General features: G+C 32.8%; 1 protein-coding gene across 3 annotated transcripts in view; it reads right to left on the minus strand.

Moving 5' to 3' along the window:
• The window catches only part of BANK1 (B-cell scaffold protein with ankyrin repeats 1), a 302892-nt gene that overhangs the window by 185073 nt on the left and 92893 nt on the right, over positions 1 to 24926 (minus strand). For all 3 annotated transcript variants that reach the window (XM_011967207.1, XM_011967205.1, XM_011967206.1), the window contains one exon: positions 10197 to 10302. In XM_011967207.1, coding sequence (XP_011822597.1) covers positions 10197 to 10302 — 106 coding nt within the window. The remainder of the gene's footprint in view (positions 1 to 10196; positions 10303 to 24926) is intronic.

The raw sequence follows: 24926 nt of genomic DNA on the forward strand, positions 1-24926 counted from the left end.
AAAAACCATTACTAGAGTTAGAAGGTCATACTTTCATGATTTTTATGAGGAAGACATAGTTAAACATTTTAGGTGTCTAAAAATACAGGCTCAAAATATATAAAGCATAAAAAGGAAGTGAAGGAATATAAGGAGAAACAAAATCATTATCTTAGGGGCTAATTTTAACATACTTCTCACTGTGGTAGAATAAGGAGATTCAAAATTAATAATGCCACAGAATATTTGAATAAAGCAAGTTTAATATAAAGAAATATGTAAAACATTGTACCTGACAACTGAAGAATGATATTTTTTAATGTACATAAGAAATATTTATTTGGAAGAACTGATCATATGTTGAACTTAAAGCAAATCTCAATAAATTTCAAAGATGTAAAAAGGTATATAAATGGACAATTATGAAAGGTACCATTAGAATAACAGCACAGACCTTTGTAAATATCAGATGAAAGTAAAAAGGGAATAAACATCAGTCAAATCAGTAACTATAGATTAAATCATCTACTTTAAAAATATTTTAAAATTGCAATCCCAACTTAAGCCCACATCATGCTAACTTCCAAATAGCCTTTATACAAAACAAATTGAAAATCACATGCTAAACAATATTTATAATAATTTATTTCTTAGAGAAATATGCAATCAATAGCATTTTTAGAAAAACGGTATTGTTAGAATAATATTTCAACTAAACATTACCTATTATATTCCTACAAAAGTAATTTCCATTTGCATCTTGTAGATAATGATCACAAGCAATATAATTTCTTATAGTCAACCAGGTGTCGTGGGTAGATAGAGGACATGCTTATTTTTCAGGTTTCCGTCATTGTCAAAAGTTTGTTCTGTGAGAATGTATGAATAATTCTCATCTTTCAAGGTCATCTTTTCAGCTTCCAAGATGACTCAAGTCAGAAACTGATACTTAGCCAGACAGGAATGGCGTAAAAGTGGCTGGAGATGGGCCGGGCGCGGTGGCTCACGCCTGTAATCCCAGCACTTTTGGAGGCTGAGGCGGGTAGATCACGAGGTCAGGAGATTGAGACCATCCTAGCTAACACGGTGAAACCCCGTCTCTACTAAAAATAAAAATAAAAAATTAGCCGAACGTGGTCACAGATGCCTGTAGTCCCAGCTACTGGGAGGCTAAGGCAGGAGAATGGTGTAAACTCGGGAGGCGGAGCTTGCAGTGAGCCCAGATAGCACCACTGCACTCCAGCCTGGGCGAGAGGGCAAGACTCCGTCTCAATTAAAAAAAAAAAAAAAAGTGACTGGCGATAATGCTGCCAACTACTTCAGCCTTCAAGCCTTGTCTGCTCTTTATCATCTGCCTCTTCATGCTGGTGTTCTCCTACTTTTTGAGTTCTTTGCCTAATCTGTTACTGTTTTTGATGCATCTGCTATTCTGTCCTTTGTATTTCACATGGACTTGTTCACAATTTGTCCCATAGCTTCTAATCATACCTTTCCCAATATTTATGCATCTTAACTCAGTCTTACTTATCTGATACAAACTCTGGAGATGCTTAAAATAAGGAAAGGGTATACAGCAAATGAAACTGCGGTTCACTACATTGGAAAATGAGCAAAAAAGCAGTCAATTTAAATTTTACATAGACCTGTTCTACGTTTTATCTGGATAGCTCTTTTTCCTCTCCACTCATTAACATTTTGCATTGTCTCAATCAGTCTGCATTCCCATCTGTTTGTAGATATTTTGTGGCTTGATATGTTTGGGGTACATAGTGTGTCAGAATATTAATTCTTTATCTTCCCAGGCATTTGCTCTGTAAATAATACCTATTGATACTGAGTTTCACTAGAAACCAATATATCTACATTATTTTCATGGCACAAAGAATTGGGAGTACCTAGATCCATGGGGGTACATTTCTAGCATTAATGGATGGTGTTGTGTATATCACAAGTTATTTTGTGGCTTTTCTTCACTTCTCTCTGGAGAAGGACATGATATGGTTGATCATATTCTTTTCTCAGAAACATTATTCAGTTGGCTTTCAAGAGACGTTCAGTGACTGCTGCTTCTCAGTCTCTTTATGGAAATTTCTCTCCTAGTCCTCTAAATACAACAGTGTGTAGGACTCAGACCTTTGCCCTGCTCTGCACTCTCTGCAGAATAATCTCATTCAGGCTATGGCTGTGAATATCACATATGAGCTCCTTCCTGGGTGTTTGACTTATATACTTAATACCAACCAATTTATTCTATTTTAATTAACATAGCCAAACTAGAACTTTTGATTACACTGTCAAAACTATTCTTGCCATAGTACCTCTATTTCAGTTAACAGCATTGATATTTATTTTATTTATATTTTTATAAACATGTATTTAGTTACACACAGACCAGTCCTCTCTTTCTTTCACCTACAGTCTATCAGCATGTCCCACAATCTTTACTTTCAAATATCTACCAAGCTCAAGCAAGTCTCATCACTTCCACTGCTACCACCCAGGTGTCAGTCACCTTCAAGCCTCTCCTGCCACTACTAGGACAGTCTCCTATCTGGTGTCCCTGTTTCCATTTTTACACACCATAATCTATTCTCTGCCTAACAGCAAGAGTAATATTTTGTCTTATGTAATTAGACGATATTAAGCGATGTGTAAAATCCTCACATGGCTTTTCATCACTTACTAACTCTCTATCCTCTTACTTTATTTTTCTCATAACCCTTATCACTATTTGCAGTGGTCTTATTGTGTTGCTACTGTTTTATTACTCTGTTACTCTCAATGACTTAAATAAAAGTTTCATGAAGAAGAACTTTCCTATACAGGCCGCCTGTTCCTGGAGCACCTAGAAGAGTGGCACTTAGTTTGCACTTGTTACATAAATGAATAAATGAGATCACTTAATAATCTTTCACATCAAGGTGCTTCTAATTGGGAGAAAATACTATGTCCACCGGCTTACCTTTTTCATCTATAATTAGAGTCCTCTACTTTTTCAGAACATGTGTTGTTATGTTAATGGAAATGAGCTGAGAGGGGATTATAAAGGTCACTGAAAATTGGAGAAGGGCTTATCATTCCTAAATGCTTGTTCCTTAAAGCTGGACTCAGGATAGCACATTGCCTGTGATCCGCAGTGTTAGGTTGCATCCTGAGGCCAGATTTACTTGACTCTGTAACAATGTCCTGTCTTCTCTATCTATGTTTCTTGTATACTCAGGCCAGAGGTAATTCCTTGTCTACGGAGTGATTCTAGGATGAAGAAGGCCAAATTCTCATCCTGGTATCAACCTTGTTGTTTATTTTTTTTCCTTCTTTCTCTCCCTTCTTTTTTCCTTCCTGTTTTGTACTCACAGACTCCAACCACAGTATGTTTGTAAGCATACCTTTTCAAACTTCACATTTGGGGAAATATAGAATCTTTGAAGAAAACACTGTAAGCGTGAATAACAATAGTACAATTTTGGAAAAATCTTTTTTTGGTTACTCAGGTAAAAAAAATTTGAAAGATTCAAACTGGCTGTTTTATTTTATAATATTTGATTCAAACAGAATCATCAGTTCATAAAATTAGCTTGAGAATATGCTAAAATTATTATTGGCAAGAGATGAAAATTTGTACTTGTGGGTTGTATTAGCAAAAAAAAAAATGGAGTGGAAAAATCTATAATTTAACAGTCAATTTACATCCCATATCTCTAATTTAATCACTAGAAGTTTGTATAATGTCTTATGTATACATCAATCCCTTATTTAGTGTATTTACTTAATGATGATGTGTTTGTGACTAATTTGAAATGAATTTACATGATTACATTTTTCCCTACCATCTATTACTTTTCATCCCGGAAAAAATACTCTTGCCCATTTTTTTTTTCTTTTACATTGATTTCTTCACAGCTTCCGATTTTCTTCTCAGGTAGTTTAAAATGCAAATGGAACAGGTCACTAAAACTTCATGCTTTGCAAAATTCATATACTGGAAAAATATCTCAAAAAAGTTTCTTATAAATATCTTCTCAGCATTGATTTTATCTTTTCCTAATTTTCTTTTCAGAGAGTAGTAATTCCTCACTTGTTAAAAGTCTTCTTTCTCTGTAGAGCCATGATACATTATATAATATTTGGTTCCATCCCACAAATATCAAAGAAAGGGGCAGCCATCAATGATTTAAAAACGTAATTTTTAAATAAGATTTTTGATGTTAACAAAACCCTAAGATAATTAGGAATAAATGTAACAAAGATTGCCAAAAGTTTTATAAAATACAATATTTTTTGAAAGTTGTAAACAGACCCAAATAAAGTATCATGCTTTTTTTTTTTTTACCATATTAATCTACATTTTTATTTCAATTTTACAGAGTTTTTCATGGAAAACTGACATACTGATCTTAAATACCATAGGACAAATAAAGGAAGTGGAACAAAAATCATGTAAAGAAAAAGTAGGGTCCAGCTCTAATACATACCAAGATTTATTATAAACTTTAATCATATGCTCACATAAAATACCGTATAAAAGAGAAGCCACTAATTAAGTACACATTTGCAAATGTGAAAAACTGACAAATAGTTACTATTTAAAATAGGTACACTGAAAAAGAAAAAAGGATTTTCAAACTTCAATAAGAAAAGAATAACAACTAATAGAAATAAATGAAGCCTATTAAATGGAAATTCACTAAAGAAAAATCAACTTAATAAACAGAAGATGCTCAACTATGTTTGTGATTAAAATATTATTTAAAGAGTGAGATTCTCAACAGCTGTCACATTGGCAAAAATAAATAGCTTTACATTTCTTAACGTAGAAGAGATGTGGAGCAATGTCACAATACTGCTAGTGAAATTATTAATCAGTGCAAACATTTTTGATAGAAATTTGAAAATATCTAGCACTGTACATATGTACATATCTGTTTAGAACAGAAATTTCACTGATACATAGCTCCATCCCACAGGTATCAAGGAAAGGAGCAGCCACAAATAATTTAAAAATATAATTTTTAAATAAGACTTTTGATGTTAACAAACTCATAAGATAAAGAGGAATAAGTCTAACCAGGGTTTTCAAAGTAATTGTATCGCCTGAGAAATTATTACATATATGCATAGGGTTTCATATGCAAGATTGTTCACTGTAGCATTACTTGCAATGATAAAAAAATGTAAAAACAACACTAGTATTTATTAGTAGAACAGATACATATTATGCTGTAATCAACCAAAATAATCCTATAGAACATTTAAAATGATGACCTAGATCTACATATATACATGTATAGATAAAAAATTTATATGAATAAAAAATAATAAGTTGAAGGAAAAAGTATGATGTAATTTATATAAAATTTACAAAATTGTACAACAATATATGTTAATCATGAAAACACACATAATGAAAGGATGAAGAACTGCACAGGAATGATTGTCAAGAAATTTAATTAAAATGATGGGTTTTTTTCGAGGTATAGAATCACAAAGTGAAATAGAGAAATTCAACTAGATCCATAATGTTTTATTTGTTAAGAAAAAAAGATCTGAAGCAAAGCGTTAAAATCTGACAAAGCTACAGGGTGTTCTTTATATTATTGTCTATATTTTTCTGCATGTTTAAATTATTTAATGATATAAAAAAGACAATCCAATGGACATTTAGTTCTCTTCCACTGAATTAGCAAATGATCTATTTTCTGTGAACCTAAAGATATTACTAGTCCCAGACAAGTCTTCGAGCTACAGTTACCACCACATGATGTACTGAATATCCAGTTCATGCTCCATGTTTCAAAGATATATTTGGAGATAATATTCTGAGTTAATACTTTCACAGTCCTGGGTGATCATCTGCTGCCCTCTTTCAGATTAAAATATTGCTACCAATTATAAATGAATATATGCTGTGACATGCTTTTCTATAAATTGGCATGGGTTCTACTGAACCAGTTCTTTCTAAGTGAAGGTAGATATTCTGGGAAAAAATAACCTAGTTTAATTTTTCGTAAATTAATTGCCACTTAGGATAACTAAACCAGGAACTGTAGCCCCTTTAGAAACAAGCATTTTTTTTTTTTTGGTATAAATTTGAGGTACAAATGCAATTTTGTTAAATGCGTAGATTGTAAAAAGTAAAAATAAAAACAAGCTAAACTATGTGTTTTTCCTGTCCATGACAGGAGATTCTCTGCATTATCCAGGCTTTGGAAGGACTCTGAAAAGAGTTACGAAAATTCTTGGATCTGCTGCGGTGAGATTTATGAGACTCTGCAGCAGGCTTGAAACTCAGACTAGGTGAGAACTACAGAGGGGCTAAAACAATTGTGTTTGCCTAAGTGTGCTGTTCCACTTCACCATCACACCAAGTCATTTTTTTAATGACAACTCACAGCATGTGTGTTCATATATAAATCTACCACCAAAAGAGAAGTTGCTTAAAATAATATTCATACTTCAAGTGATGTACTCTGGTATTTTCTATTCAAGTACGGTATACATCAGCTCAAAATTGCCTATCACAATCTTTTATATTGACTTCACAGTTGCTGATGATTCACACACTAGAAAGTTGTTCATGAATTAGTTCTATGACTCGCGTGTTCAAAAGTCCTGTATTGCATTAATACATCAAGCTTATTTAGAAACCTGATTACATTCTACTCGTCGAGAGAACTTCTTTGTATGGAAAATTCTTGTCAATGGAAAGCACTAATTTTAAATCAAAAATGAAGCATTACAAGGTAAGAGAACATTAAAGCAGAATGTTATTTGTTACATATTTTCCCTCTTATTTCCGCCCACCCCTATAATGCAAGAAAACATGAGTGTATTGTGTAGAGAGGAATAAAAAATGACTAAGACATATTGACATGGAATGGTATTTTACTTACTATAAGTGAAGTGGCAGGAAACCAAACCCAGAATTTACCAAAATAACTTTAAAGAGAAGATGGGGCAATAATAAAATTTTTGGTTGATACAGCATTTCACTCTAAACTTTTAAAGAACCATAGGTATCTGCAGGTAATTCCATGACAAATCCTTAGGGTAGGTCAATCTTAATGTATACTTTCTCAATTCCTTATGATTATGTTCTCTCAGAGTGACTCAATTTCTCAATTTCCCATAGCTAAGACATAGAGAAATAAGTAATAACTGTTTAATAAATAAAATAGTTCACCAAATAATTAGAGACCTGTCCTCAGGGATAGATACCTGGGGTTACACCTGATTCATGGTTTGCTGAATTTACCTCTCAGAATGCCTCTAGTAGGTTCTTCAACAACCCACTATTTCTCTCTCCAATTCCCTTGATTAATATATGTATAAAGGTAACTTAAACCTTATCAGCGTGAACATTATGAAACACAGGTGGAAAGCCTTAAAGACTAGATATTCTGAAGCTGACATTGATCTGAGACTACTGGGTCAAGGAGGCAAGCAAAACCCTAGCTCAGTCATATTCATGTCTTTATTGCATATTCTTATTACATATATTATGGTATTTTGTATTTTAATTAGAAATTAGAGCTTAATATTATGGAGATTCTTTGGCTCTGTTATATATAGGTTTTATAACATCTGTCATGCAATAATACCCAGCAATAATGCTTCTGAATGAGCTATCTGGATTACAGTAAACTTTTCATTTTTAGCTTTAAAATTATTTTTAATTTTGTAATTTTTTTCAGATACAAAATTATCATTAATTATAGTGATGGTTCAAAACTTTCATATACTATTATCTTTATAACATTTGTAAAGACAGGGTAATTTTTTTTCTGTGTCAAAATTCAATATAAGGAAGAATTATCTTGCTGGTCTGTAGTACATTGAAGCAATTAGGGGCTAGTAAATTTGACTGCCCATTAAAATCACCTGGGAAACTTTAAAAACTATTGATGGCTGGGACCTACTCCCAGATTAATAAATTGGTTTAGGGTATGGCTTGGGCATAGGATGTTTCAAAAGCTACACAGGTGATTACAATATGCAGCGAAGTTTGAGAACAATTGCTCTAAAGTCTTGGTACCTAGTGAGAGGTCTGAGGTATAGCAGCATCAGTTTCACCTGGAAGCTTCTTAAAAGGCAAACACTTAGAATGTACCCCATCCCTGCTGAACCAGATTCACATTTTCAGGGGCTCTGATATAACCCATCCAGAGTTATCCATCTATAAAAATAAGGGGCCACAATTGTCTTAGCTTTTTTAGCTCTAAAATTCATATTCCACAACCTAAACAGTGTACTGAGAGGCAGTTTTAACCTTATCTAGAATTCTTTATGTGTAAAACCAAGAGACCAAAACCATGCCATCTTCTCCATCTCCACAATTTCGATTCCAAAAGCCTAAGCAAATATTATGCTGAAGAAATTTGTAAAACTGTGTCGTAATTCCATCTTCATACCGTTGTATGCACTTTCTCTTGCCTAGAATTCCTTTCTCCTTTCTCTGTCTTCATTGGTTCCTTAGCTTGAATGAAGGTTGTGATTAGGATCAAATTGCTCAAGATGCAAATGATTATAGGAGATGAGGAGATGGGTCAATTAATAAAGCCATGAGGTGAGGAGCGGTTTGTGGAACAAAAGTTCCTAATTAAGACTTTTGAGATAATTTCCAAATAGAACTAACCTGTTATCCAGCTTGCTTTTTATTCAATTAAGTATACTTTGGAACATCATTCAAGCCAGCAAATACATTTCCAATAACATTAATTTCTGATGGTTGTATTAATAGATGCACCAAAATTTACATAATCAATTATCTATCTTTAGAAGATTATTTTCATTCTTTTGGCGACTATAATTATTTAAGACCTAGGTAAAATTCCACTTCCTTTTTGAAGCACACCCTGAAAAATAATGTACCATTTGTCTAAAATTCTATTGTTAATATAATCACTACCACAAAGTTTATCTCATTGATTCTTTCTGTAAATACATGTCTATTATTTGTTTTCCAATTAAACTATGTGTTGTATGTAAAGAATCATATCATGTTCCTTTTTCCATTCTCATCTAGTATTTAGTTTTCTAAGTGAATTATATATTGTTAAAATACATATTGGAAACAAAAATAAAATGTCACTAATTTCACAAGAGTACTTATTCACAGCTAGCATACCACTGGCTTTTCTTCCTAATGGAACCTCACCATTATGCAGCTTCTTACATATCTAGGTGAATCACAAGAAGCTGTGCCTTAGGACTCCTACTCTTTTCTTATTGCCGTCTTGAAGCCTTCCAGGCTGATGACAAAACTACTTTAAATAGCACAGAAATCCTACAGAAAATAAAACCTTGCTCATTAATTTTTATTATGTCAACATTAGACTTATATTCTTTAGCTTCATGTCTGTCATACTCCCCATTACATCTCTACTTTAGTGTTTCACACATAGCCGGCATATAAATGAATTATAAACAGTATGTCAACAAACTATGCAGCAACAAAAAAAAGTTCTAAAATATACTACTGAGCTCAAGATGACATCTGGAAATATAATTTTTCATGTATAGCTCCTATATATACTTTTCTTGATATCTGTATATTTTAAACCACATATATAATACATAGTTGTTGCAGAAAATACAGATTCAATAAGATGAAACAAGATGTAATATTTGAAATTGCACAACCCAAACACAACTACTGTGAACACTAGCTGCACACCTGTCCAGACCATATGCTGTTAAATGTACATGTACTTCTTTACACAGATGATCACACTCTCTCTCTGCTACATAGCCTGCCTTTTATTCATGTAAGTATACATGAAAACATCACCATGGCAAGCAAATAAATTTATAATAATATTAATTTCTGGTGGTTGCATTAATAGATGTATGAAAATAGGTATAATCAATTACTTGTCTTTGTAAAGTATTTCCACTTTTTGGTTATTATAAACAATTATATGATGAATAATTTTTATCATAAATGAAGTTGCCCAAACATTTCCTTAGAGTAAAAGTCAAGAAGTAGGCTTGTTAATTGCAAAAGTTATGTGCATTTTTAGGGCCTGAGATTAAAAAAAATTACCAAACGAACATTCAGAAGTTTGTACTAATGTACCCTTTCACCAGGAGTCAGGAGTTGTCTAAATCATCTCATCGACAAAGCAGCTACCTATATTTTTGGTTATAACATTTATTAAACAGTTACATAGAATGGAATGTGATATAAAAAATAATTGATGCAGCAGGAAAATACTCACATTTGTTTTGAGAGCAAATTTCAGTTTGAAGAGATTGGAACTCATAATATGGTATCTCATGTTTGAATATGGATGTAAGGACATCATCAAGTTCTTCAATGCCATTCTGTTTTCAAGTGAAAAACAATTTTCACTAGGTTAATTATTTACATAGAAACTCATTTTAGTGCAATTTAATGAAAATTTATTAACTGGGGTAAACAATGGCTAATCTTTAGTAACACTGATAACTTTTTAGAAAAAATAAATCAAAGCATAAGTGCCCTGCCTAAAAACCAATTATTAAGATAACAGAAAAATGGATTCAAGAAATAAGTCTCTGCTTTTGGATAAGAAACTATAACTTTGCTCAAATACAAATTTTAAAAGAGAATTACAGTAGGTCAAGGATAACCATGAAATTTGTTTCAATAATAAATTTTGGTAAAATATATTTTGCAGTTTAATAAATGAAATAATAAAATGAATCTTTTTCTTTAACTTAAGGATCAAAAGTCAGATGGTCTTAAGTTACATTATTGCTGTGTCTAAGTGAGGGAAAATATTTATCTTGGCCTTTCTCTTCCCCTGCAGATACGGAGTAACTATATTCTACTTTATTTCCCTAGCTAAGCATTTTGGGAGGAGCCATCCAATATTCAAGTGTTCTACTGACCATGATATAACCTGTTACAAAGACCAGTATTCTTTTCAAGTTGTGTTTTGTCGTGCTATGACTGGGACCAAATTGCTCAAAACACAGATGTTTATAGCTAAGGAGGTAGGCTAATCAATAAAGTCATGGGATGAGGAGGGAACTGTGGAACAAAAGTTTCTAATTAAGACTTTTGAAAGGATTTCCAAAAATAAAACCAGAAATATTATCAAGATATAGTCGCAAATTAAATAACTGGATTGAAAAAAAGACATTTTTGTTCTTTTATTTCTTAATTTTTCAGAATTCTGGGTGCAAGTAATAAAATGGTTTAGGTCTCCCTGGATTTCTTGAAAGTTGTGCTAAGAAGTGTAAAGAAGGAATGAAAAATCCTTTTCTCCACTTGTAGCTATGTAACGCAGAACAAAACCCAGCATTCATAAGCATCTAGTAGACACCACAGACTATGCAAAGCCCTTAGCTCTGGAATATATTTTTTAAAAAAAGAAGAAGGGAAAATGTGACAACAAACACTGCCTTCCAAAAATTCAGTAATGTAATCACATATGGGCAATGAAGAGTCCCTGGTACCATGTTGAAAGTCACTATGAGTTAGGTATAGTGTGGGTAAAAGGAAACTACCTCAGTTGCACAAAGAAAGAACTGGCCAGCAAAGGCTTTATGGAAGACATGCTCCAAATGGAGATGACCATACACACAAGGAGCATTCTAGACTAAACAAACAAATTGCATATAGGCATGCAGGTATCATATGCATGGCCTGGTTAAGGACTCTATGTTCCATAAGAATACAGAAGAATGAGAGATAAAAAGGAAGTGGGTATTTCAGATAGGGCCTTAAACACCTGATAAGTTTGCAATTCATTTTGTACGCAATGAATGATTGTTTCAGGCCTATAATGCTTAATGTGGAAACATTTACTATGTGAAATAAATTAAACTTATTTAGGTTTCAGCATAATTATGATTGTTTATATGTTGAGTATTTATATTCAGTGCAACCTATCCTATAAATGAAGATGACACAATTTTATATTAGTTTGTATTACTGTTTTAATCTCTTCAGGAAGCCTTTGAAAGAAGCAGTGGGGCAAAAAATTATTGGTAATATGTTCACACTTTATACTAAAGCGAAGAAAATGTGTTTTAGTGATACAAACTGATGAGAGAAATTTTAAATATATGGAAATCATAACATTAGTTTGTAAATTTTCTTTAAAATTTGTGTCAATGGCCTTGACAGTTCTGCATAGCATATTATCTAGCCATTGACATTTTTACATAAGGAGATCCATTCACTATTTCTTCTTAAAAATATACAAAATCTAGTGGATAGAGATTGGTGTGGCATAGAGTTATTACACTCACGTATAAGTTAGGCATAAAATAGCTTCTGGGATTCCTTCCAGATCTGAGATTCTAAAACACAGATGAGAATTCAAAAGAGCAAGAGTTCCCACTAGGAATATGAAAACTACCATTTCTCATGGAGGGTACCACAGCACTTTAACATGAGAAATGCTATAGATAATATAATGAATTTTAAAAATAAAGTAGCAATGTATTCAGAATCAGAAAAAAAGGTCGCTACATAGACAAAGACAATTAATTAGGAAAGAATACAGATAACTCTTAATATTCTAGCCCACCATAGTTAGTTGGATCTAATCACTTCTATTTTAATTTAATAATCATACTCATAGTATTATGCTTGCATATAAATAAGTGGTATATAACACAAAACAAAGATGTGAAAAATCACAGAAATGGCTGTGAAAAATAATCCCAAGATTTCTCCCTAGAAGACAACCTAACCAAAAATATCTGACTTGAGTAGTTATGCTCCTTTTAAAACTGTGTTTCAAAGACACAATATGCAACATTTCTAAACATTGGCATTGAAATTTTAAAATGACATAAATTAGAATGTTTCTCTCCTTATAATAAATTGTACAACCCAAAGAACATTTGATGAAGCTGATACAATTGTACGAATCTTTCAAAAAGGAAGATTGAAATAAAATAGTATAAAGTTTGCTCATCAAAAATCACATTTATCCTAAGACTTTAGTTAATGAACTTGATGTTAAATTAAGAATAGAATAAAATGATGAAATTATATTAGTGTTATTATTTTGTTATAGAACAAATTAAATACATATCCATAATAAATACATATAAACATACACATATACATGCATACATGCATCTGTATTTATTGAGAATAATGGAAAAAGAAAACAGAAAACAGATTGAGAAATGAAATAGGCAAAAGTCTGGTTAAAAAACAATGCTTTATGTGTATGAAGAAAGTGTTAGACTACTCCCAAGAAAATTTTTTTAGTTCCAGATGAGGGAATAAGGGATTGATGAATGTAACTTAAAAATCATTTGCATATGTATTTATAAATCACAACTCTATTTGAATCTCAAACTGTTACATAAATTTACACTTATTTCTGATAAACAACTTTGTTATTATTAGTATTTCTTCCTAACTAGAAAATATAAATATAATAAAGATATAAATTTTATTTTAAATAATATTCAGAATTACAGACTTGACTTCTGGAAATATGTAGTAGTCCTACTTTCCTTTTTCCTCTCTCTAAATACAAATAAAATGTCCAACTTTCAGTAGAAAACATTTTTTATATGACATATCTGGAAGACTGCAAATCGACTGTAAAGAAACGACCAATAAAAATGCCAACACCAAGAGGACAAAGACGTTAGAATTATCTGTCAAAGGTTTGAAAACAGCTCTGGTAAAAAAAATAGTTCAGCAAGCAATTATAATCATGCTTGAAACAAATAAAAAATAGAAAGCTTTATCAAGAAAACAGAAATTCTCAGCAAATAAATAGAAGATACAAAGAAGAACCAACTAGAATTTTTAGAACTGAAAATACAAAAATCAAAATTATACCTCACTGGGTAGGCTTAACAGTGACACGAAGAGAACAGAGGAAACAATCAACGAACTTGAAGACAGAACAATAAAAATTACTCAGTCTGAACAATAGGAAGAAAATATACTGAAAGAAATCAGCAGAATTTCAAGCACTTGTAAGACTATAAAGAAAGATTGAACATTCTTGTGATCAGAGTCCCAGGAAGAGATGAGAAACAGGGTGGGGATGAAAAAGTAGACAAGGAAATAATTCCTAGAAACTTTCTGAATTTGGCAAGAGGCATAAACCTATAGACAGAGCAAGCTGTGAAAAGCAAAATCAGGATAAACCCCCCAAATTTCAAGCCAAGACTAATCACAAAACTTCTGGAAACTAAATACAAAGAAAAGATTTTGAAAAAAGTGAAAAATAAATAACACTTTATCTATATGGCAAAAACAATTTGATTGCCAGAAGTAGCTATGAAGGGCAGAAAGAAGTGGCAAAATATTTGTCAAGTGTTAAAAGAAAGGAACTATCAACCCAGAATCTTAAAAAAATACCCTTCAGGACTGAAGAGAAAATCAAAGCATTTCTGCTTTGAAAAACTAAGGGAATCTGTTATCAGCAGATGTGTCCTAAAATAATGGAGAAAGAAAAGTGCTCTAAACCATAAGTGTATAATGAAAGAAGACCTTCTGGAACATCAGAGAGCAAGAACACAGTAAGCAAAAGCATAGGTAAGTATGTATGATAGGCTTTCCTTCTTCTCTGTTCTAACTCATACTTGACAGTTAAAGATAAGGTATAACACTGTCTTATGTGTTCTAAATATATGTGGTCAAAATATCTAAGACATTTATATTATAAATGGGGATTGGCTAAAAAGAAGTCAAAGAAGGTAGGATTTTTATACTTCACTCAAACTGGTAAAATGAAGACAGTACTAGACTATAAGTTTTGTATACATAATATAATACCTACATCAACAACTAAAAAAGTTGTGCAAATAGTTGCACTTAAAATGCCAGAGATACATCAAAGTGAATTTCTTTATAAAGCAAATAGTACATAGGAAAGCAACAACAACAACAAAAAAACAGAAATGAAAACAGAGAGAAAATTTTAAAAAAATAGAGTGGATTTAAAAATACGATTTAACTATATGTTCTCTTTATAATAATAAATAAAATAATAAATAAAATTATCAGATTTTTATAGTAAATAAAACTATAATAAATACTTTTATAATACTTATAATAAGTAAAATTATCAGGTTGAAAGTAGAAGAATAAAAAAGATATAGCATGCAAAGATTACAAAGAAAAGCAAAAATGGCCATATTAATATCAATAAAATAGACATCAGAGCAAAAAAAAAATTTACAGGAGACAGAAAGGGACATTATATAATGATAGAATCAATCCATCAAGAGGACATAGTAATCCTGAATCTGTATGCACCAAAAAACAAAACTTCAAGAAAATGCAAAGGAAAAATGGACAGAACTGAAAGGAGAAACAGACAACTCCACAACGACAGTGGTGACTTACACATCTCTCTTTCTACAATTGGTAGACAGAAAATCAGGAAAAAATAAATTCAAACACAGTATCATCCAATGCTCTAACCAATCAGCATCAATCCACACACATAGACCACTCCACCCAGTAACAGCAGAATACACATTCTTTCCAAGGGTTTGAGAAACTTATACCAAGATAGATCATATCCTCAGACATAAGACAAATATTAACAAATTTAGAATAATTTAAATCATACAGTGTCATTTCTAACCACATGGAATCAAACTAGAAATCCATAAGAGAAAGATCATAGGAAAGCGCCCAAACAATAAGAAACCAAACAACATGCTACTTAGTAATCTGTGAGTCAAAAAGAAACTGAACAGAATTTTAAAAATACATTAAATTGAATGAAAGCGAAATACAACATATCAAAATTTTTGGAACATAGCTAAAGGAGGGCTGAGAAAATTTTATAATACATTGGAAAAGAGAGAAAGTATCACATCAATTATCCAGGTTCCTACTCCAAGAATGCATAAAAAGAACATAATAAACTCAAAGCAAGCAGAAGAGAACAATAAATATAACAGCAGAACTCAAAATTTAAAGTATGAAAACAATGAAGAAAAATTATAGTAACAAGTGATTCTTTTAAAAGATCAAGAAAATTGACAAACTTTTGGCAAGACTTACAAAGAAAAATGGGGATTAAATGCAGATTGCAAATATCACAAATGAAACAAAAGATATCAATACAAACCCTGCGGACATCAAAAGAATAAAAAGGAGTACTATGAAAAATTCTACATACATAAGTTTGATAATTTAGATGAAATGAACCAAGTCCTTGAAAAACGCAAACTACCGTAACACACAGTCCCTTTCTATATAACCTACAACTATATATCAATGTACTATTATCTAAAAATTAAGTTTAATTAAATACTAACAATCCCTCTAAATATTTATTACACAAAACTGAATTTCTTGAGATATATAGATATTTACATAAAAGCACTCCTTCGAAGTTGGATTTCACTCCTCTCTTTGATGAGGGGTGTGAACGCTGAGCATAATGGCATCAAGAGGCTTTCAAAGCATTTTAGGACAGTATTACATAATGTAAATAGTTGGAAAATAGTTCAGATCACTGGAGTGCTGTGAAAAGATATATGTTATAGGAATAAGCATGCAATGAACAGATTCAAACAGTTTAACTAATAGTAATAACTACCACATGTGGAGCACTGCTAACGTGCTAGGCTCTATATAATCTATCTCTAAGTTTTATAACATCTTGCAAGGTAGATTTTTCTAAATGTCTACTTTTATAGAGGTGATAATCATGGCACAAAAATCTCAGTAACACCCAAATTTGCAGAGCTAATAAGTGGTAAATAAAGATTCTAACTGAGATCTTTATATTCTAAAGACACTAAATTTAATCCTACATTCTAATCCTGGAGAGAAGAATAAAATCTGAAATAGTATTTAAGTAAAGAATAAATTATGCTCCCATGGCTTCAAGATGACCACTGCAGTTCCCAACATTACACTGATGTTTAGCCAGAAAGAGGGAGGAAAGTGATGTATGTGGGAGGTGGGGGTACTGGGAGAGGGGGCTACAGCCAACCATATCTATTCTTTTTCTTTGTTTAATCAGAAAAGTAAAAGTTCCAAAGATGTCCCCTTGTGTCTCGTTGAAAACTCTCTCACGTGACATGTCTAACTGCAAGGTTAGTTAAAAATGTTGGAATCTGGTCTTTCTAGCTCCCATAAATGGAGGTAGGCCAAGAAGTATCTAAAAGGAAAGTCAACGGTTGAGCTGAAAACAGCCTTGTTCTTCTTATAACAAATTGTTGTGCTTGTTTAAGTTTCACTAGTAAAAGAAAGGTCATCTCGTTTGTTCCTCTGTTCTTAAATGTGTGCCATGAAAGAGAGCCAAAACAGCCATTTAAAGTGAAATCTGATAAATAGTTTACATATCTTTAAAAATACCTTACTGTAGCTTATAAAGAAAATGATAGAAAAAAGAGCAAAGCAAATATTTTCTAGGGTTATGCAAAGATTTTTTTTTAAACTTTATACATGCTCAGCTCAAAGCAGTTAATTTAAAATAATAATGTAAATGTATAAATCTAAAAGAGATATTTTCTTTTTTCAACTTAATTTTCTGTTTTGAATGAATCATTTCTTTGAATTGCAATATCTGTGGCTATAAATACAAAAACAAACATATAAAACAATGCAAATTATTGTATATGTATTATTGATTAGGTCTTCATATAGTTGTAGAATCTCTTTAAATACTTGCAAGTGGTATTATAACATGAAGAAAATGTGTTTTGAGATTCAAGGAACCTGCATTTAAATGCCTGCTCCAGGACTCATTAGCTATGAATCTCAACAATAATTAACTGACAGAATTTTTTAGAAGTTTAAATGTAAATATTAAATGTAATCTTATAAATGTAGACTGCAAAATTTCCAGTAAAAATTCTATTTTTCTCTAAATACTATTATGTGAACTCTTGGATACAAAAACTCATGAAATGTAATCATGATATCAGAAGAGCATGTAAGTCTAGCAATAAGGAGATGTGACCTCCCAAACTGGCTTTTCCACTGACAAAACATACAGTCTGTTTATTATTTCTAAATTCTTAAATTAAATAACACATAGCTTTTAAATTAGTTAGAATGCAGATTTCGCTTTGGCAATAGAGAGACCCAAAGTGATAGTGGCCTAAACAAGAAAGAAACCCTGGATTTAGGCATCCAGGCCCTTTCTGTCTAGAGTTTCACTGTTATATGTCACCTTCATGGTACAAGAAGGTTCATCCATGACTTCCTTGTTTGAATTCAAACCAGGCAAAAGAAAAAGCCAGTGAGGGAGAGAGCATGACTCCACCCGTCTTTTAAGGACATGCTCATAAATTTGCACGTATTGCTTCTACTGACATATCATGCGATTGAGCTACACTTAGTTATATGGCTACACCTAGCTTCAAGGGAGGAAATGCAGTATTTCCATGTGCTCAGATGAACGTTATATTGTGCTGTAAGAAAGGAAAAAAAAATACTGGGGAATGACTAGCATCCCCATCAATCATGAAAAATACATGAACATCATAATTTATGTAAAGACAATCTGATTAAAGTTTTCTTAATACACTTCTGAAGTATTGACTGAAACTTGATTGTGCTGAGTTTTTCAACACGCTCCCCACCCCAATATATTAATTCCTAATGTCAAAAGGTCTCAAAGTTTTAACTTAGAACAGATTGTTTAACTTTGAACAGATTGTTCAACCAAACTTGAACAGATTCTATTAATGGAGATACTTAATGACATTCATAATGTAAGAGACACACCAAAGTGTTTCTATTGTAGGCATTAAATAAAGCATAAGAACCATGCCCTTTCTTGCCTTTGCCTCTTTTTAGTAACCATTTTGTAACAATGTACTGTTAAAGACAGAAGTTTTAAAACAAACATAGCAATAACATACTCAAAACAATGTCTCTCAAAAATGCTTTCTATAAATGATGCCATGATTTATTGAAAATATTTTAAAAATTTCTTTTTTAGTGTGTTTTGGGAGATAGGTTCCAAGCTATGCAACAGAATCCATCTTGCTTATATTCATTTGATTCTTTCCTTTCTGGTCCTTCCCTTCTTTGCTTTGTTGTTTCTGCTTCAGCCAGTAGTCCCATTGCCTCCTCATAAAGGGGTTGTGGCTGTGCTAGTGGCAACTGGAACAAAGGGCTCTAATAAGTGGATCACTTGAAACTGGGTAGGAAACTTAATGTATAAAATTGTTTCACCTACTATTAGCCCAACAAAGTATTTATTGAGCAGCCATGTGTCTTACAGTATCCTTGGTCCTGGAGATAAAACAGAGAACTAAATACAGCCATGTACTGCATAAGAATATTTCGGTCAATGACAGACTTCATATACAACAGCGATTCCAAATTATAAGAGCTGCCTATGAATGCACCTTTTAAAAATATTTTATATTATATTTTTATTGTATTTTCTATGTTTAGATATGTTCAGATATACAACTACTTCCTATTGTATTATAGTTGCCTACACTATTCAGTACAGTAATATTCTATACAGGTTTGTGGTCTAGAAGCAACAGGCTATACTAGGCTTAGGTGTGTAGTAGGCTATACTCCTAGCCTAGGTTTGGATAAGTACACTGAGTGATGTTTGCACGTAGTGATGTTTGCACAATGATGAAATTGCTTAACAATGCATTTCTCAGAACATGTTCCCATTGTTAGCCAATGCACAACTGTAGATAGTATCTTTGCCCTTACTGACCGAGGTAATGAAAGGCAGGCATTAATTTGAGAAATGTCACACACATAGATGTCAAATTAGAATGTGATTAGTTTTACAAAGAGATATACAGGGAGTTGTGTAAGATGAGGGAAGGATTCACTGAGGAAGAGATAATAGAATAAAGAATTTAGAGGAGCAATTCGAATTAACTAGGTGAAAATAGTGAGAATAAAGGGGGAACTGGAAAAGTGCTTCAGTTAGATAGAGGAACACATGCAAAGTTCCCTGCAGTAGACTGTGTGGCATGGTCCAGGAGCTAAGTAGACAGTGTGCCTGGAATGCACAGGGAGAGGTAGAAAAGTGAGATTAAACTGGAGAGAAGGAGAAGGGACAGTCTCTGCAGGGCTACGTGGCTCATGTCAAATATTTTAATTCACCCCAAAATTGGAATCCATTGAAATGTTGGAGCAGAATTACATGCTGAGAATTTCCTTTTTAAAAGAACCTCCTAGGACGGGCGCGGTAGCTCACGCCTGTAATCATGGGAAGCCGAGGCCGGTGGATCACCTGAGATGAGGCGTTCCAGACCAGCCTGCCAACATGACGAAACCCCGTCTCTATTAAAAATACAAAAATTAGCCGGCCGTGGAGCCAGGGGCCTGTAATTCCAGCTACTCGGGAGGCTGAGGCAGGAGAATCGCTTGAACAGGAAGGGGAGAGGGCACAGAGGTTGCAGTGAGCCCAGATCGCGCCACTGCACTCCAGCCTGAGCGACAAGAGTGAAACTCCGTCTCAGAAAACAAAACAAAACAAAACAAAATAAAACAAAACAAAACAAACAAACAAAACTCCCAGACTATGAATTTGAGATAGTAGGAGGTGTGCAAGAACTTATGGTGGAAGACCAATAAAGAGGCTATTATAATAGTTTAGGCAAAAGAAAAAGCGATGGACTAAAGTGTTAGAACTGTCAAGATACAAAGCGAAGTGGCCAATATTTAGTAAGTAACATTGATATGTATTAGTGTGGATTGAATTTGTAGAGTAAGGATGTAAGAAGGTATTAAGGAGACTCTTATGTTTGCGGTTTTTAAACTGGATTGATGATGATGCATTTCCTGAGTTAGAGAGCACTGAAAAAATGGGGTTTAAAAGAAAACCACATTTGGAATATATCTTAAGAATTAATGAGATAACATGCAGAGGGAATATTTATTAAGGAATAAAGAGAGTCAAAGAATCAAAACTTGACCAGTTAGGAACTTTATTTTGTAGGTCAGAGAATAAAGAAACTACAAAGAATACTGAAAAGGAAGCACCATGGAAGTGAAAGGAAAACAAGGAAAAAATGGCTCATGGAAGCAAAGAAAACAAAACAAAACAAAAAATTGAATCAGGACAGTAACTTTGGTCAAAGGTGTTAATTGCTGCTGAAAACTCAAGTTAAATTGACATGAAAAACGTCCATTGCATTTGTTAGGAAAGACTTGAGCATAATTGATGCATACTTGTTTGTGTTTTGCTACCTAAGGTACCAAGGTTAACAAAATTAAATGGCTGACCTACAGGGAATTGGTGGGGAAGCATTCTTAGAAGTTACATTTTCCTTTTCAAATATTGCTTTTACTTATTTCCTATGTCTTGATTTGGTTTACTGTAAAAGCATAATTTAAGAATTCCAAAGAGAGTTCAGAGTTTCCAAATGGTATATCTACTTTATTTCTTTATCTTATTATTGATACTGTACTATAACTGTTATTAGTACAGAGGACCACAAGATTGCATGGTGACTTTTAGAAAATACAAGCAACCATATTTTTGGCACAGGAATTTTTCAGTCTTCTAATTTCCAAAAAGTTATTGATGATTTGAGGTTTGTTCCTATCAGAAGCAGATCTTCTAATTTTCTCTAATTATCTCATTATGAATAGTAGTCATAAAGAAACATTATTAACTGTGTTTGACTTGTGCTTTGTGTTTCTGGATTGTTTTAAAATGTTTCTTCTGGTTAAAGACATGAGCCCTCTAAAGAAGCAGGTAGTAAAAGCAGAGCCTTCCCTTGAATGGGGTTGGTTACAGGCAGCACTCACATCAGCACACAGTCATCCTCCGCAGTGGTGATCAACGCCAACCTCAGCCAGTGAGACAGGGCTACATAAGAAGCATGAAGATGCTTTAGTTTGGAATAAACAGAAAGTGAAGAGAGTATTTATTGCCACTGAGTGAAAAGAAACTATAAATTAATAAGTCGTTAGTGAAATATATTCTTAACAGTAGCTAAATAGAAGTTAAAACATGGGGGCAATAACTACGAAAACAGACTGAGATGGCTTATAAGGTTTAAAAAATTGTAGAGAATCAATAGTAAGGGTATTAATGGCTAAGTAATTGTACTCAGAACTACATATTGTCTTATCACAACAGCTAGTATATATGCTGTTAAAGTTAACCAATTTATTATTTTTTAGTAAATGTATAAGTGTACTAAGTGGTATGTTCCTGTCTAGTTCAATGACTTGTAACTGAAGTGAATACAATCATTAAATCTGAACTACCTCAATTTGGAATTATTTTCCCTTGAATATTATTACAAGTGGAAATGCAGCACAAAAGATATGTCACTTATGTTATCAGTAAAATACAAGTTTCAATAGATATGCCTTATTCTTATTGATTCATTCTAATAAGGGACACAAATAATATGAAAAAGTGAATCCAGAATTAAATCTCCAAACTGCATTTTATTGACTGTTCTTTCTCCAGTCATCTCAAACCTTCCATCAGGAATATGGAACAAGTAATAAAAGTGATGGACAATACATGGAACTCGAATGATTTGCTTCCTCTTTGGATGGAGAGCTAAGAAGAAATGCAAATAAAAGTGAAATAAAGCATACACAGAGTGCCCACATATTTGCAAGTCAATCTTCCAGAATAGAGAGTGGTTGTAATTCCCAATCTAAGAATTTTCTTGGCATAGAATTATGGAATACTTGAGTTGAAAGTGATCTTGGTGATAATACATTCTAGCGTCTTCATTGTACACATAAGGACATTCCTTTAGCCCTAAGGAAACAGAGCTTCCATGAAGTAAGTGACTGCTGATTTTGTAAAATAATCTAATTCTTGCTCCTGCCTCATTCAGAACTAATGCACCTATGCCATGCAGCCACTTTCCATTAAAGGGAAAGGAAAAACAATATGCAGTCTTTTGAAAGAGTGGTACTATCTCAGGCCTTTTTGAATAGCAAGTATTTCCTTAAAGGTAGGACTGGAATTGTATGCTGTTAAAAGTCAGTAAAGAAATGTATTAACGTGGTGTATTACTGAGGTAGAAAATGAAGAAAAGCTTACAGAATAAGTTCTTAATTTTTCTAGTATCTAACACTTCTTAGAGTTCAACACTTTCTTAAGCATCAGATCATTTATTGAATTGCATAAATAAAAAACAGTATTTTAAGAGGGTAACTTTCATTTCACTTTCTATTTTTATTTTTTGTTTTGTTTTTCAACTTTTAAACTTTGATATCTGTGGGTACATAGTAGGTATATATATTTATGGGGTACATGAGATGTTTTGATACAGGTAGACAATGTGTAATAATCACATCATGTAAAATGGGGTATCCATCCCCTCAAGCATTTATCCTTTGTGTTACAAACAATCCAATGATACTTTTTTAGTTACTTTAAAATGTACAACAAAATTACTATTGACTATAATCACTCTGTTGTGTTATCAAATATTAGGTCTTATTCATTCTTCTTTTTCTTTCTTGGATGCATTAACCATCCCCACCTCCCCCACCCAAACCCCCACTAACCATTCCAGCCTCTGGTAACCATCCTGCTATTCTCAAGCTCCAAGAGTTCAATTGTTTTGAATATTAAATCAACATATATAAATGAGAACATGTGATGTTTGTCTTTCTGTGCCTGATTTAATTCACTAAGCATACTGTCCTCCAGTTCTATCCATTTTGTTGCAAATGAGAGGATCTCATTCTATTTTGTGGCTGAATAGTACTCCCTTGTGTATAAGTACAACATTTTCTTTATCCATTCATTTATTGATGGACACTTAGGTTTCTTCCAAATTTTGGCTATTTTGAACAGTGTTGCAACAAACATGGGAGTGCAGATATCTCTTTGATATATTGATTTCCTTTCTTTTGGGTATATACCCAGCAGTGTGATTACTGGATCACATGATGGCTTGACTTTTAGTTTCTAAGGAACCTCCAAACTCCATAGTGATTGTACTAATTTCCCTTCCAACAAACAGGTTTCTTCACATCCTCACCAGCATTTGTTATTGCCTGTCTTTTGGATATAAGCTATTTTAACTGGGGTGAGATGATATTTGATTTGCACTTCTCTAATGATTAATGATGTTAAGCACCTTTCTGTATGCCTGTTTGCCATTTGTATATCTTCTTTTGAGAAATGTCTATTTAGATTTTTTGCCCTTTTTTTTAAAAAAATTGGATTACTAGATTTTTTTTTCTATAGAGTTGTTTGAGCTCCTTATATATCCTAGTTATTAATCCCTTGTTAGATAGGTTGTTTGCAAATATTTTCTCCCATACTGTGAGTAGTCTCTTCACCTTGTTGATTGTTTCCTTTGCTGTGCAGAAACTTTTTAACTCAATATTATTGTATTTGTCCATTTTTGCTTTGGTTGCCTGTGCTTGTCAGATATTTGTCAAGAAATTTTTGCACAAACCAATGTCCTGGAGAGTTGTTCCAAGGTTTTCTTTCAGTAGTTTCAGAGTATGAGGTCTTAGATTTAAGTCTCGAATCCATTTTGATTTGATTTTTGTAAGTGGTGAGACATATGGGTCTAGTTTCACTCTTCCACAGATGAATATGCAATTTTCCCAGCACTATTCATTGAACAGAATGTCTTTTCCCCACTGTATGTTTTTGGCACCTTTGTCAAAAATGAGTTCACTGTAGGTGTTTGGATTTGTTATGGGTTCTCTATTCTGTTGCTTTGGTCTATGTACCTGTTTTAATGCCAGTATCATGCTGTTTTTGTTATTTACTATAGCTCTGTAGTATATTTGAATTCAGGTAATGTTATTTATCCAATTTCTTTTGCTTAGAGTTGCTTTGACTATTCTGAATCTTTCATGGTGGGTGCTCCTGTATTGGGTGCATATATATTTAGGATAGTTAACTCTTCCTGAAGAATTGATCCCTTTACCATTATGTAATGGCCTTCTTTGTCTCTTTTGATCTTTGATGGTTTAAAGTCTGTTTTATCAGAGACTGGGATTGCAACCCCTGCTTTTTTTTTGTTTTCCATTTGCTTGGTAGATCTTCCTCCATCCCTTTATTTTGAGCCTATGT

The sequence above is a fragment of the Mandrillus leucophaeus genome, unplaced genomic scaffold, assembly GCF_000951045.1.
Source record: "Mandrillus leucophaeus isolate KB7577 unplaced genomic scaffold, Mleu.le_1.0 Scaffold792, whole genome shotgun sequence".
Taxonomy (NCBI): Eukaryota; Metazoa; Chordata; class Mammalia; order Primates; family Cercopithecidae; genus Mandrillus; species Mandrillus leucophaeus.